This window comes from Eleginops maclovinus, chromosome 4 (assembly GCF_036324505.1).
Source record: "Eleginops maclovinus isolate JMC-PN-2008 ecotype Puerto Natales chromosome 4, JC_Emac_rtc_rv5, whole genome shotgun sequence".
NCBI classification, from domain to species: Eukaryota; Metazoa; Chordata; class Actinopteri; order Perciformes; family Eleginopidae; genus Eleginops; species Eleginops maclovinus.
Window position 1 is genome coordinate 31509995 of NC_086352.1, and position 16656 is coordinate 31526650.

Here is a 16656-nt window from a genome sequence, read left to right on the forward strand (position 1 = left end):
TCTCTGTGTTTACTGTGTCTTTTTTTCTTTTTTGGGGGGGATATTTCTGTCTTGTTGTGTTCCAATAAATTTGATGCAAATGAACACTGACTTACACACATAAAACAAGCACAGTAGCTGTATTCCAGATGTGAGAAGCGTGTGTTCTGTGCCGCCCATTGTCGAAGTTGTTGATCCTCCGTGGGGTCTGAGAGGCATGGTAATAACAGACAAACAGGAAGAGAACCATCATAAACGACAAGATCAAACACACACACACACACACACACACACACACACACACACACACACACACACACACACACACACACACACACACACACACACACACACAAACGGCTGTAACTGCAGTCCCATGTTCCTCTCGCCAGCAGTGAGCTCATTAAAATGTGTGAGGCGACCCCTCTCGTCTTCATGTTGTTTCTCATCTCTTCCTCTCTCATTTCATTCCTAATTTTCTTTTTCATTCCGTACAAAATATCACACACTCTTCTTATCAGTTATTTGACTTTGCTTAATTTTGACTCTACAACATCTTCAAAATCTGCTTATTGATTTAGGATAAGATAACACCGTCATCCCACACAGTACAAAATACTGCTACTGATCGGCATGCATGGTGTAAAAGTGTGTGTGTGTGTGTGTGTGTGTGTTTGGGGGAGGGTGGCTCTGATTTAATGAATGGTTGCCGGGTAGAACAGGAGGTGTGAGGGAGGAATTTGTTAATTATGAATGGAGCACTTCTCTCTGGATGTGAACAACACAGAGTAGTGTGTGTGTGTGTGTGTGTGTGTGTGTGTGTGTGTGTGTGTGTGTGTGTGTGTGTGTGTGCGCGCGTGCGTGCGTGGTTTTACATTTGTCTGTGTATGGGTATGTGGAAACATAAGTATGTGTCTTGTGGTTATTTTTGATCAGATGGTTTGAAATCATTATATTTGATATGAATTACCAGTAGTTGTTTTTCAAAATATAGCGTATGAGATTATCCAAATGATATCCAAAATGGTGCATTCCAATTGACCTGATCATTTAAGCGGGCTGTATTGACCAATCAGCATAGAGCATTCAACCAAGACATTCAATATTTAGATACAAAGTTGTCTACAGATAAGAATGCTAATATTTTTAGTATTTAGGAAGTACTTCCATGAACATCCAAAGTTCTTATAATTTATTCTCTAAGAATTAACATTTATAATTTTGTTAGCAAATTAATAGGTCAAGTGTTGTCACTAAACTGAAAAGTATGTAAAGAATATTGACAGTTTAGTTTATTTTGGTCACTATACATGCAGCAGCTGTCATATTTATACGGGATTGTTGAATGGATCACCTCTTTTTTTTCAATCACTTAAATTCTCAAGTTTGGAAGAAAATATGAATCTGGTGCCTAACATTTTGGAATAACAACCTTCTTCACTCGGCACTCCCTGCATCCGGCGATGTAAGCCTGTCTAAGCTCTTCTGATAAACAGTGTCTCTCGAGGGAAATCCCATTTGGCTGCTGTTTAATCTGAATTTTCCAGTGTGTACATTTCAGCTGTGATTTTATACTATATAAGCCATACCTCTGGTGGAAAGCCTTTTTGTGCCTAGTATGAGAGTGAAGCTCTTATTCAATTGTTCTTGTGGGTCTCCACCTGCACAGCGGCAGTGTCAGTTTGGAGCACCTTGTTTGGAAGTTAGCGGTGTCTGCCATCATTTAAACTGACTTAAACTTCGGGGTCAGCTTTTTCCACACGGCCCTGCTCCTTCTTAAAATAGACTTGTGTTTACAGTTGCAGGTTAGTTGCTCACCAATCTAGGTCCCTGGGCGTTTGGCTCTCGCACAAACACACTCACGAGACATCACTTTATTTGGATGAGGCAGGCAGTGCATGTAGTATCTACGAGGCAGATCAGGTTCTTGTGTAAATACTGGGTGAATGTAAAAGGATAGTTGGTAGTTGCTCATCTGTTTGAGGATACATTGTTTTTCACCAGCATTTACTTTACAAAGCTCTAAAATAGCTGCAATGTAAATATTGAAATCGGCCTTGGGTTTTCTCTGTGGGCCTTCGTGGGTTTATGTGCAATGAGACTCTTTGGCTCTGTCTGGTTGTGTCTGTTCATGTATTACATCATATAAACTGGACTTTTTTTGTGTTTCCAGGGGCAACCAGAGATATCGGTTCAGCTCTAACCAGGATGTGCATGAGACATCGCAGCATCGAGGCCAAACTTCGCCAGTTCACCAAGTAAGATACATGACTTTCCTTCTCACTTTCTATCTCCTTATGGCCCACACCTGAAACTTAGGGTGTTTTCACACTTGGTCCCTTTCAGCCCTCTAAACGAACTCAGATCGATGACTCAGCATTTTTTGTCTATATGTGAACACTCCAACTGTACTCAGACCCCTTTAAAACGAACCATAAATATATATGTAAAAATATATTACACAGTATTCATGTGTTTATAAACCCACTTTTCAAATGAATTCAGGCCATTAGACATACCACTCTGGAAACCTCACCAAAAGTCTGTTTACAACCATCATTTGCTTGTTCCTCCATTCTCTATACTCTGTTATGACTTCTCCAAAGCACAAGCTATTACATTGATGGTGATGATAATGATGATGGTGATGACCATGGTAATGACTGGGGTTTCTTTGAAGATCTGTGAGCTATTGTGTGTCTGCGTATATGTACACTTGTTCCAATGCTCTAATGTACCGTCATTGTGTACATTTGGCATGTGTGGATGGGAAGTGGGGCAGTATGGACTGACACGTTGACAGAAATATGTGTATGGATCTCATTCCAGAAACTTGGTGCTTGGTACGCAAAGTTTTCCTTATACTGTCTGTGTGGAAGATGCATTCCAAACATGTGCAATTGATAGTATAGCATAGAATAATTGAGATATGTACATGATGTAGACCATAGCAAACTTTCTTAACTCACCACATAGAAAGTATAACTTAAAGGTCCCCTATTATGCAAAATGCACTTTTTGCTGTCTTTTATACATAAATATGTGTCCCTGGTGTGTAAGGAGACTCACAAAGTGTCAGAAAATACAACCATCTCTCTTTTCCTCCTTACCCACAACTCTAAAAACAGGGGTACAAACGAGCTGATCCAGATTGGCTTAAGTTATGGCCTCATAACCGAAATGTGGGCTGGCTTTACACTGAACTCCTGACAACATCCCGCCCACCTGACACGTCCAACCTATCGTCCGCAATATACAGTCGCGAGCTATATCCCCTCTGCAGCTCCTCTGTGTGTGTGTGTTCAGCAGGATGTCTGCAGGAGGGACTTAGAGTTGTTGTTTATATAATACTTATAATGTCTCTGTTCTAGTGGTAAACACTGAGAAGTGTTTCAGAAATAATGCTGGATGTGGTTTGGAACATAATATGGGGTTTAATCTTGGCAGCGTTTAGCTGAGTTTCTCGGTTAGAAACTTCTCTCTTCAGACAGAGAGCTGTATGCTCTCCAAAGGGTGTGGCCAGCTTCAGCTTCAGCTCAAATTTAAAGCTACAGTGACAAAATCAGCACTTCAGGAACAGGGCTGAAATAGAGGGGGATGAGGCATGCTACAATGGGTGATCTGTTTGGTATTTTGAGCAAAACACTTCACAGACAAGTTTTGTATTGATATTGCCCTACAATATATTGTTCAAATATAGCATAATCGGAGACCATTGAGGCAGAATCTTGGAAGACATCAAACAATACAAGTTCTTGTCCTACGATTGAAATAAAGTAGCAGGTTATTTACGTTGTTTGAACTGTCTCTCAATCTCTTAAATATCTCCCACAGTGCGTTGATGGAGAGTTTGATCAATCCTCTCCAGGATAAGATTGAGGATTGGAAGAAGACAGCCACCCAGCTAGATAAAGATCATGCCAAAGGTAAACACTGCTGACAGGCTATGATGCTTATTCATAAAATCATTGCATAAATAGCCTCCACATCCACCACATTATACAATACATTTCAATTTTATACAATTCATGTCTCTTTTACATGCTTTTATATCTTACAGGTTTAATATCGTAACAAAAATAATATATTTTGTTCAATGTTGACTGTAATCTCTTAAGATCAATATGTTTTCCTTTAAAAGTCTGCAAAGTCTTTACCAGTTAGCTCGTGGCTTCGTAGCTTCTGTAAGCGTTCCTGTTCAAGTTAATATTAGAAAAACAAGATAATATGAGTTCACAAAGAGGGCTTTACATTCCTGCTACTGAAGTATCTCACTTTGTCCCGTCTCAAGAGTACAAGAGGTCACGCCATGAGATCAAGAAGAAGTCATCTGACACCACGAAGCTGCAGAAGAAGGCTCGTAAAGGTAACGGTCAGCAGGAGAGCTCTGGCTCCTCTCACATTCAACTGGAAGTCACATTGTAGCAGTTAAATGTTTTTTTTGCAAACTTTCAAAGACAACATCAATTATTTACTGTCAATGGTGTTTATGTTTAGCTCATATACTTAGTTTGGTGAAACTGAGTTCATTATTTTATCTCTATCATGGTGTCACTGTTAATAGTGAAAAATAAATCCACACCAACAACAATATTCCCTTGGCCAAAATTATGATATATGGTTTGTATCTGATACGGATGCATGATAAAATCAACAAAAAACAGACAAATTACATTGACTCCATTTTTTGCCAGCACACACACATACAGGGAATGAGTCATTCACCGAGGTCAAGAAGCGCAGCATTTCTGCAGCACATAACACAAGCTGTAGGTTTACATGGCCATCTAGTGGCTCTTAGTGGTATTGCAGGTCTTCTCTTATTTGTCCTGAAACACTTCACTTAATGATGAAGCAACCAATAATACGTGTGTTTCTCTGGACCAGCTTTCATTTAGTTGCCAGGCAGATCAATACACAAATGTATTATGTTTGTAATGTACATTTCTAAATGTTTTCCTTTTTAATACATTAATCTTTTGTTCAATAAAACTATAGGACTTAAACTCCTGTGCGTCTTAAGAAATGTTTAAACATTTAATAGGTGAAATGTGATACAAACCTTGGTGGAATTATTATTATTGATAATAATAATAATAATAATAATAATAATAATAATAATAATAATAATAATAATAATAATAATAATAATAATATATTTGTATAAACTTTTTATTAATTAAGTACCGGTGAAAGTTACACATAAAGGACATAACAGACAAATATAAAACTTAAATTAAGACAACTTATGGATTAAGCTTTACAAATGTAGTTTACCAAACACAATTATTGTATTTATTATCTGATGACCATTTTCATCCATAAATGCAATATTTAATAAATTAAAGGTGATACAAACATTCAATTAAATAGTTGTCAATAGGAAAACATTGAATAATATAATATTTGCTGAAACCTGACAGAGTTATAGCTCTGTTATGTTTGCTGATGCTTGGTTGATTTGTTTATTTCTGGATGTTTTTGGTGTTGTTATTTTGCTCTAACCTGTGGCTCTGTGGCTGTCTTGTGATGGCTTCCTTTTTGTACTAACCTTAACAATGAGTTCTGCTCTGTCTGCTCTCTCTCCCCCCTTCCTCTCTCTGTCCCCCTTCCTCTTTCCTTATTTTGCTTCCTTTTTGCGGGCTCCCCCTCTCACTGCTACCGTCTCGCTGTCTCCCTCCCTGTGGTGTTTGTCCCCCTGTAATAGAGATCCAGGGTAAGTATCGCTCGCCACAGATCTGCTGCATCATCTCCTGTTCAACCCACATTCTCAGGCTGCTCCTGCAGATTACCATACAGGCATGTGTGTTGTGTAACCGTTTTCTCCAGAGTCTGTGGTTATCACTGCTTTTGTGATACAGAGGGTGATCAGAAAAGATTCTTTGTGAATTGTTTACAACATGGAAAAGTCATAAAAGTTGACTTCAGGTGACAAAGAGAGCATGGAATCAGTGCTGGATTCACTCAACTTTGGTCAGAATAAATGAGTCTATGGTAACATGAACAAGCATGAGTTAATTTGTTAAAATGTTCCACACAGAATCAGACATGGTTTTATCACAAAGTAGGTTTACATATATGAGGAATTGGCCAAATAAAATAAAAATAGGACAATGGCATAATATAAACAAAAATGACAACAGCGTTAAAGATTTAATTTATCACTGGGCCTCAAAATACGGAATCAAATCAAATCCAAATCCCCTGCCATTTGGGTGGATACGAGCTATCCACCCAAATGTATTCACAAGTTAAAGAAACACATTGAAAAAAGGAAACTAAAATACTGGGTCTTGAAAAAACCCAACCCATATAAGAACCGTTAATGAGGATAAAAAGGAAAACGGCGGCAGACCAGTAATTGCATTAAATAAATTACCTTTTAGAGAACCAACATATGTTAACAGCCTGAAACAACTGTTGATGAATATACCTTTTTATTGCTGGATCAGTATGATATTTCAGTTGGATATTTCAGAAGTATAAATTGCATGAGTGCTGCAAAAATAGTTCAAAGGACATAAAGTATGCTGCAAAACTGTGGACAGCTGCAGTGCACACAGCTATGATTGAATGACTACAGACAGTGATTTGCAGACCAACCCATGTTTGGTAAGTGCATTCCACTGTGCAGGTAACAATCAGAATCAGAAGTCCTTTATTAGTCCCACAGCGGGGAAATGTGCATTCGTTACAGAAAAAGTGGCATAGCAGTTAAAAAAAGGCATGCAATAACAGAGAATGAGCTAACAAATTAATATATAGAAGAAAAGCACACATTAGTTATACTAGAATAAAGTAGGCACAGTAAGTTAGTACACATCCATGGCAAAAAAACAAAAAAAAAACATTGACAAAATTAAGAAATGACATAACAACAAAAAGCGCTCTTTATATCTCCTGAACTCCATGTAATGCACACGCACATTAAAAGTAAAATTGTATCTTCTTGAAAACATATGTGTAACCAGCTACAATGACTTTTTAACAAACGAGTTGCAACACATGAGTTCCAAATGTCTTTTTTTCCCCTTGTGACAGACAGAGTTCAGCTTCTTCAATTTTTTTAGATGATGGAGTTGTCCAATTTCATCCCCGACAATGCATGATGCAATCTTCTTCTCTGAGTTCTGCATGACTTCTGCTACTGTTATCTTTAAAGTCACACCCCAGGCTTTCATTGCACCCTCATGCTGCCACTCGTCTTTTGTCCCCTCTTTCACTCACTGTCTTGCATGTTGTGACACTACAAATATATATTTCATGGCTGACTTTCAATAGATTGCACTAGTTTTTGTTAATGGTAAGGTAGGATTGAGATGTTCTGCACCATACTTATCCGCGTATGTCTCATTTTGTGTCATCGATGAATTTCTGTGCAATCAGAGCAAGTGACATTTTTAGGAACAAACCCATCGTATGTGTTTTGGCTCTGTGCTGTCATTACTGGAGATTTGCACACTTTTCTGTATACATTTAAAAAAAACGTAGGCCATTGTAGACATGTTGGCCTATATATAAGGTTATCTTTTAATAAAGCAGTCCTACCAAGATTATCTAAAACTCTAATTATTCATTTGAAAGAGCTTGCTCGAACAGAATTATAATCCTAAGTGAAAAAGCTCTAATAACCTGCATATGTTATTATTCCAGCACCAAACAGGGGACACACCAAGTTAGCGGCTAGCTTCATGTGACATTTAGCAGTTGGTGGAGACCAAAGCAAAGCTGAAAAACAGTGGTCCTGATTTCATGTAACTTTTATAATTATTGGACCAAAATATCAAACAAGGTGTTGCTGTTGACTTGTCTCCCTGAGTTCTTTATGCTAGTGATGGTGAGATTTCCTACAAACTGCTTTCACTTGCATTGTTTGCAACTTCATGTTCTTTGCTACTACTTCACCCACATCCGAAAACCTCTCTTTTCCCATCAAGTTCCATCATCTGCTCCCTGAGCTGCTAGTTTCACTCTCTTCTATAACATATGGGTTTTCCTTCCCCACCCCAGGGCGAGTTGACCTGCAGCCCCAGCTGGACAGTGCCATGCAGGATGTGACTGACATGTGTCTGCTGATGGAGGAGACAGAGAAACAGGCAGTGCGCCGGGCCCTGGTGGAGGAGAGGGGTCGCTTCTGCACATTCATTGGCTTCCTGCAGCCTGTTGTGGTGAGTGGGGGAGTGGGACTATAGTGTAATTGTTGCCGAGGAACAGAGAATGTGGGGTTGGGTGACTTGCTCAAGGTAAATGTGTCTTGTGTGATCCAGAAATACTAAAAGTGACACTTCACTTAAATTCCACTGGGAGGCAACATACTGCAATTTATCACATACAGGTGTGTGTTAGTCTCCCATGGTAATAATGGATGTGACACATTATCACACTTTTCATCAGGATTGTGGCCTTGAACTCATGAGTGTTTTTTTCACTTTACAATGGCAGTACATGTTTCAATCGTGTTTTATAGAATGGAGAGATTGCCATGCTGGGAGAGATCACACACCTCCAGGCCATCATTGATGACCTCACTGTGCTGACAACTGATCCTCACAAACTGCCACCAGCTAGTGAACAGGTAAAAAGAAACACAGACACACAAACAAACACACGTGTGCTGAAAAGAAAGAAACTAATGAGATTACAACCTCTCTCTCTCAGGTGATAAAGGACCTGAAGGGGTCAGATTACAGCTGGTCCTATCAGACCCCCCCCTCATCCCCCAGCAGCTCCTGCTCCCGCAAGAGCAGCATGTGCAGGTACTCACACACAAACACACATATATACACACAGGCACCAGCAACATCTTATGGTTTTTCGACAATTATTTTTTTGTAAAGAAAGAGGAGCCTCCCTGTTTGTGTTTGACTGTCAGTCCTTTTGTCTATGTGTCAGTACATCATTACTGTGTCCAGTTATCGTCACTATTAATGGGTTTCTACATGAAAATAAACCACAAACCGCCATTCAGACAGAGAAACAATCTGCTACAACGTGAACAAGTGATATTCAATTTGCCATAAATAGTAGATATCATCAGCATATGTGCTTATCTGTTTTTCTTAGGGGTGTAAATGCATACAAAACTTAAATTGAGAATACAAAATGAATTTTACAAGAAGAATGCTACGAACTAAGCAATGTGTTTCTGTAGTTCTTTGTCTGAAAAATATCATTGTATGCGTGTCTCTGTCAGTGTATGCATGTAGTCCCAGGCAAAGCTCAAAAGCATGCAAGTTCACAGCCTTTTGCCTGATGTGTTTAGTGTGTCTGTGTTTGCCCTGGATCCTCATGAGCTTACACACTCTCTCTCCCACCCCTCTTGCCCTTTCTCTGCCCCCTTCTCCCTCACTATAACCATCACTCTCTGACTGTACGTGTATTGTTCTCCCTTTTCTATTTGTGTCTTTTGTATGTGTGCAATCGTGTGGTCTGCCCTCTTTCTCTTGGATTCCCTGGTTTCCTTTCTTTTTCTGGGGTCTCTGCTTTTTACTGTTACTGACTTTTTTGCTCATCTCATGGCTAACATGCTAAATCAACGATTGCTCTTCAATTTCACTTATCACATCAACCACCATCACAAAATCCTCCTATCATCAATTTATCATCTTTCCCAATAACCTCACCCTTCCCAAACCATCACTGTACTCATGCTCTCCTCTTCTAAATACTGTCCTTACTGCACAATGGCACCCATCACCTTCGTCACATCCTCCCCTCACACTCTTCCTTCACTCCACCCTCCTATACACCTTTCCCTCCCACCTCCCACTGCAGCAGCGTCAACAGCGCCCACAGTAGTGCTTCCCGTTCATCAGGGGGAGGCGGTGGTGGTGGTTTTGGTGGAGGGGGTGGAGGCTCCCAGCCCCACTCACCCACCTCATCCTCCTCCTCCTCCTCCTATCGCTACCGCAGCAACCTGCCGCATCAACCCCTACCACCGGGGGGCATAGCGGCACACCGCCTCAGCAGCGTCTCCTCCCACGATTCGGGCTTCGTGTCCCAGGATGCAAACATCTACTCCAAGCCCCCCTCGCCCATGCCCTCGGACATCACTAGCCAGGTACGCCAAAAAACAAACTGAATGTACTCTCAATGTGTTTTTTGTTAACCCTAAAAATGCAGTGTCTTTATTATACTTCATGATACAAAGACGAAGCAGAAGATCAGGTTGCACACATGAGAAAAATTTGTCCCTATTTTGATTTATTGAGTTTTCCCTTTCCTGTAGTGGTTTATATAGGTTTTTGTGCATGTAAATGGTCTGCAAAGGCTAGAATCCCAAAGCTCCCTTCTGAAGAATTTCTGTTAGAATGTTGGGGTCAGATAGGTATGGGACTAGCATCAAAACATCAGGATTAAACTTCTAAATGGATTTACTTTGGAAATCTACCAGAATGATTTCATGAAACTGGCATTCGGGAAGACATACATATATATATATATATATATATATATATATATAGGCTTCACAGATTCAATGCAAATCATTAATACGTGTTTTGCTTTTTTGCTGTAGAAGTCGTCCAGCTCAGCATCATCCGAGGCCTCAGAAACATGCCAATCAGTCAGTGAATGCAGCTCCCCCACCACTGTAAGTACTCCCATTCAAACTGTACAATAGGAAGTCATCAGTATAACACTCAATCCAAATGAAAGTGATAGCAGGATTCAAATAAAACTGGTTATTTTGTTATCAATTCATCCTTGTAATCAGAGTTTTGAATTTGTGTTTTTCATAACGAAACTAATACACTGAAAACATCCCTTAAATGATTTGTTCCCCCTCATATTTAATTACATTGTTTGTACATTAAAATAGTTATGGTTCATCTCTCCGTAAACTGCCTCAAATATACTGTTATATTCCTACATTTTGAACATGAGAATTTCTGGCAACTCACTTAGATGATTTAGTTGTGATTAGAAAATGTAATATGTTGAACCCTCCTTACCCTCCATGCACAGCATGTCAAAGCTGTGATGTATGCATGTCAGATGACACTGCCATCTGTTCAGTGAAAAAGTTTGCATATCAAGTCGAACTGGTCTCCAAGTGGTTTCATAAATCCAACAGCTTGAAGTTGTAACTTTCTTCGACAACAACTTTTTGTTACGGTGGCAGTGATGAACATGAACAAAAAATAATTTCCAGTATAATAGGACCGTTGTTGAAACAGCTGTGATAATTGTGGTGGTGGTATTAAGCCATTTCAGAACAGAATTATACAACACATGCTGTTTGAAATGATGCGTTGCATTCACCACGGTAGCAGGAGTTTTATTTAAGAGTTTAATGGATTTTTGAAAACAATGGGAGACTTTGACATCTAGATAATCAGGAAAACCTGCAGCAGATCAGGCAGTAGTAACTCTCTGTGGGCTAAATGGGCTCTCCAGCAGAGAATGCTTTTTGGTGGTACAATATCAAACAACATCAAATCAAACACCATTTACCTACGAGAGAAGGACGAGTAAAATTGAATCTCACATGTGAGGGTTTTGTTGAATAAAGGCTTTCTAGCAGAAATTAGATTCAACTTTATATTTTTTAGTAACATATTTTCAAAGTTGTGCCTTCCTAAGCACAAATTATCGCTGTTAGCTACTAAGTTAGCTAATCTCATTCAGCCGCCTGTTAGCAACCGTAGACTTCAAGACAAGGGAATTGGAAGTGGCAAAATGCTAACTTATTTCTGGTAAAAGGAATAATTCCTTCATGACTTCAGAAACATTCTGGTTTAAGGATGTGCAGCATTCAGCATTATCCCTTGCTATGTGATTACAACCCTTGTATTTTGTATTGTGTTCAGCACTTTAGTTGGTGCAATCACACCCACATAAACATCTTGAATATAACAGATTTATTTTATTTATGCTTGAGAGCTTGTCTCCTTCCCTTTCATTATACATTCTTTGACCAGCATGCACATCTGTTTGCAACATAAATACAATTCCAATGATGCTCGCGAGGCAAAGTAAATATTCATGTCGGATTTTAAGCAGCATCTGCCATCAACAACAGCTTGCATCCATGTCTATGTTCCTTTTCAGTTGATTAACAACTTTTACTACCAACCGATGGCAGTCAGTGTGTGATATATCTCCAATTTGAGTGACGTGCATTGTCTTGATTGTTTGCGTTCACCACATACACTGGTTACCTTGCACAACCACCATGCAGATGTTGCAAAAGAGTCAACTAAATTTCAGTTTTCTTTAACACATCCCATGGTCTTTCTAACAATAGATGAGAAAATGTAGGCTTTCTATGAATCCCATAGTTTTTTCTAGTCATTTTGATGCATGTTTGACACTAATTGTATTTTTATTCTAAATATAGTGACATCTGATTGTGATCTGTCCTTTCTGTGTCTCAATTTCCAACCCAGTTTGGGTTTGACCACACCCACTTCCATAAGGAAAAGCATCAATGCAGCATCACCCTTGGCGTTTTTATCCACCGAAATATGAATTTGGCAGCTACAGTTACTTCATACAGCTTCTTTTAAAGTAGATGAAAAGAGGTTGAAAATAGCGCATTTAAAAATTTGACTAACGATCAGAGTTAGCTGAATAAATGTTAATTCATCTTTAATATTATTCATGATGGATTTAAAAAATAATGAACTTGCAAAAAGTCTGTAGCGTTCTAGCTCTTTAAAAAAAAACATAATTACAGTGTTTGAGTATTATGTGTATTATGTTACTTTCCAACACTGTCACTGAGTATAACATGTTCCACTAGCCCCAGACTGCTGTCATGTTTAGCAGTATGGCTTACACTTGACCGTTGCATTTTTTGGGTTAGGACCGTGACACAAATGTATGACATGAAAAAATTACGTGGAAAGTAGGCCTACTTTTCTTCAAGAAGAAAATACTTTACAAGTACAACAAAAAAACACTCTTTAGGAGGCAAAACGTAGCAAAGCGAACTGCAAAAACATGGGACTAAATAAACTTGACTATGGGAAGGTTCTTGGCTTCCAACGCTGGATTTCTTCACTACACAAAGAAGGAAGACAAACTGGCACAAGACAAAAGGGACACAAGGTCTCTATATACAAAAGAGGTAATGGGACTCAGGTGGCAACAATCAAGCGAGGGGCTGACAACCTCAATGGTGGGAAAACACACAATGACAGGAAGTGAAAGGCTCTGAATCGAGAAGGAAAGCTATGAAGTGACTGTAAATTAAAAAGTGAACAATGAGACATGACTTAACTTAAAAATCTAATTCTAAACATGAACTTTAAACTAAACATGAAACAGCTACGTCGATGCGGAAGTGGGTGTGGTCTAATCTAAACTTGGTTCAAAAAACGATAGTCACTTGTCACTGATCTTATGTTTCATACTTAGTGTGTGGGTCTATTGTAGAGTAGATGTGTGTATGAGGCTTTTATTCTCCTGTGTTTGGACCAGCGATCGTCCACCACAGCTAGCCATCTCTGTCTCTGTTTCCCTCTGATGACGTGACTATGTCTCTCATCCCGCAGTTTGGCACGTCCTTCGCTACCTTCCGCCCTGCTCTCTCTCACTCTGGCTCCCCCAGGCCTCTCTCTGTCATTCTTCCTGCCTCGTCCCCACCCTATAACTGCCCCCCTGGATCCAGCTCCTCCTCCCCCACATCAAAGGTTCCGATGTGGAAGGTTTGTTCTCCATTCGCTTCCATTTCTTCAGTTGCACCTTTATTTCAGTTTCCGTTTTCATACATTTCAGTTAATACATTTTAATTTCACTTTCATCACCTTTTTAACTCATCGATAACCACATTGCTTTGCCTCCTGAAAATGTTCATGCCAACTTATTGTGTGTCCTTTTTTTTGGGCCTCCCCTGTCAATGGTTTTGCAATCTGCCGTCTGGAGATTTGCCAAAACTAAGCAGGGTGTTGAAAGCTCGCCATTCCAACTCATCAAGATAAAAACACTGAAACACTCAAAAAGCCCCCTGCCCACATACACCCACGCACACACACTCTTCCCAAGCACTCCCACACAATCCACCCGTAGAGGCCCCTCTCTCTGCACTCAGATGAAGGTTTTCAAACTGCTGGATAGTGGACAAGTCTCTCGTGCTAACCCTAGCTGCTACTTCGTGTTTATTAATTTGACACACCTCTTCAGGATTGGTCCAAAGCAGGTCAGTATGAGCAGCCAGTGGCGGCAGCGGCAGTTCCGAGAAGAAAGGAACCGCTCGATAGACTGAGGGAGAACGAGATGTCGCCGGTCTCCCAGGGATACGCCACACCTACACAGCCCGAGGACGCGCAGAGACACAGGATGACCCCGGCTAACATCGCGTCCAAGGTAATGCCGACAAGCAGGCTGGAAATTAGAGTAGAATAAACCAAGGGAATATGTTACATTTATTTCTATACAGTAAATGTATATACAATATTGTCATGGGTAGTGTGTAGCAATTAAAATAACTTTAAAGGGGCCCTATTATGCTTTTGAGGTTTTCCCTTTCCTGTAGTGTGTTATATAGGTTACTGTTCATGTAAATGTTCCGCATAGGCTAAAATCCCAAAGTTCCCTCCACAGGGAGTTTCTCTCCCACACCCCCTTGCCTGAAATGCCTCCATTGAACTCCATTTTTACTTCCGTAACATAGTGACATGATTATGTAACGCTTGCGCTTCAGTTGGCTAGTGCAATATGCTAAGGGTCCGGACATTTCCCACACATCTCTTGGCAGGTGACCAATCACAGAAGAGCCGGTCAGCTAACCAATCCGATCACACTGGCCTTCTGTTTCAGACAGTTTCAGGGGATACTCAATATGACATTAGTTATTACTTTGGAAAGAAGAGGATCACATAGAATACGTGTGTGATTTAGTAAAAAAATACTGTGTATTTCAGAGATACTGTTGTTTTTGGGAATTCTACTCTTTTCAGACTTTCAACAAAGTCGGGAGAGTAGTTTTCCGTTATCTCAGTTAGGGACAAACTGTATGTCACTCCTAGTCTAGCTGACAAGCGTTATATATCATACTCCATTAATGAGGATGAATAAATATATCATTGTCTTAAATTATAAAAATATTGACGTTTTAACAATTCACAAACATTTGTTAAAACTATCAAAGACATTATAAATGTAGGGTTGAAAAAAAAGTCATTGTAAACACCATTCCAATGTGTCCTCTTTCTGTTTGTCCTCAGCATGGAGATGAGGTTTCTCCAGCAGCCAGTGACCTGGCCATGGTTCTGACCAGAGGACTGAGTATGGAGCAGCAGAAGAGCAACAGGGACTCTCTGCAGTACTCCAGTGGCTACAGCACAGAGACTACAACCCCATCCTGCTCTGAAGACACAATCCCCTCCCAAGGTAGAACTGTAATCTACTATACCCTTTTTTTGCCTGAAAGTGCAAGTTTACCCAAGATTAATCCTGATATTGATTGTCTGCAATTATTGCTATAAAAAGCAGAGTTCTAGTGCAAATGGCCAACAATTGGAAATGGATACACGGTATGGATGTTTTAAAATGAGTTAGGGAAAAAAATCATGGACTGGGCCAGTTGAAAAATCAAGACCTCTTATCCAATACCTCTTAATAGGTTCAGGGGAAATAGGCAGTCTGAGCCAGATGAAATAGAACTTTATTTGCAAAAAAGAATAAATTCCAACCTGCAAATTACATAATGCAGTGGTCAGTTCAGTCACCACAAGACAGAACAACTATACAACATGAGCGGTTGGTTGTAAAAACACACCACGTCATCTGTTACATGGACTTAAAAGTGCTACCGTGCTTTGCACTCATCAGTAGAGCAACTTTGACAGCTTTGAGTTACAAAAGACATTCTACCTGGCATATGTTGAAGTTTGTGAAGGAAAAGCAGCTCAACTATTAATAATATAATAATGTATATATTATTATATAATTCCGAAAAAGGATTGGCAAAGTGCATCCTATTCATGGTACAATTTAGGGAAATCACTTACATCTAGCTGCAAAAAGGTTCAAGTACATGCAGCCACTAGTGACGGATTTCTTAGTGAATACACATACCCTTTTTATGGTAAAAGAAGAAGTTAGATATTGCCACCAAGATGGACTGAATACTACTTTCAATTGCACAGTTGTGTCCAAGAACCCTGGCTCTTTGCAAGTCCTAATGGGTTCATTGATTCATGTTTGCTTTTAAACATAAAATGTCCTGCGCCATTCAAGCCCACACTCACTGACCAACTTTCTCAGCACAGCAAGGATATCAAACTAGTAGATTCTTTCTTACACCTACAATTGGTACGGTGCATGTCACCTGTTCCTCAGATTTCTCTCCGTGTTTGCTCTTACCTGTGAAGGGCAATTTAGTATTTCTTTCAAACAGCAATATTTCTTTTACTAAATGCTCAAGTCACGGCCTAACCTTCCTAGAGTTCGCCAATCCAATATGAGATTATTTTGCTACCTATGCTCTGTGATTTACAAAACTGCCTTCTCAGATCACCTATAATAGCTTGGTAACCAAATTTCACAAGGGTCATGAAAACTTCTTGCACTCCGCGCATAAACTTGGTAATTGCATTGCTAGTTTATCTATCTGGTGTCAACACCAGATAGATAAACTAGCAATGCAATTAGCTATCATCTTCAAGTATCAAGTATCTAACCTCATCATGGAAAGTGATGCCAACATATTTGGTGCCGCATAAAACAGCA

General features: G+C 39.7%; 1 protein-coding gene across 2 annotated transcripts in view; it reads left to right on the top strand.

Annotated features, from left to right (window-relative positions):
- Nucleotides 1–16656, top strand: part of mtss1lb (MTSS I-BAR domain containing 2b) — a 72755-nt gene that overhangs the window by 47387 nt on the left and 8712 nt on the right. The window contains exons 4-13 of one of the 2 annotated variants that reach the window (XM_063881702.1): nt 2153–2237; nt 3814–3905; nt 4271–4345; nt 7990–8147; nt 8447–8554; nt 8638–8735; nt 9754–10039; nt 10496–10570; nt 14107–14289; nt 15150–15315. In XM_063881702.1, the coding sequence (XP_063737772.1) occupies nt 2153–2237; nt 3814–3905; nt 4271–4345; nt 7990–8147; nt 8447–8554; nt 8638–8735; nt 9754–10039; nt 10496–10570; nt 14107–14289; nt 15150–15315 (1326 nt within the window). The remainder of the gene's footprint in view (nt 1–2152; nt 2238–3813; nt 3906–4270; nt 4346–7989; nt 8148–8446; nt 8555–8637; nt 8736–9753; nt 10040–10495; nt 10571–14106; nt 14290–15149; nt 15316–16656) is intronic. The other variant, XM_063881703.1, reaches the window with a different exon arrangement.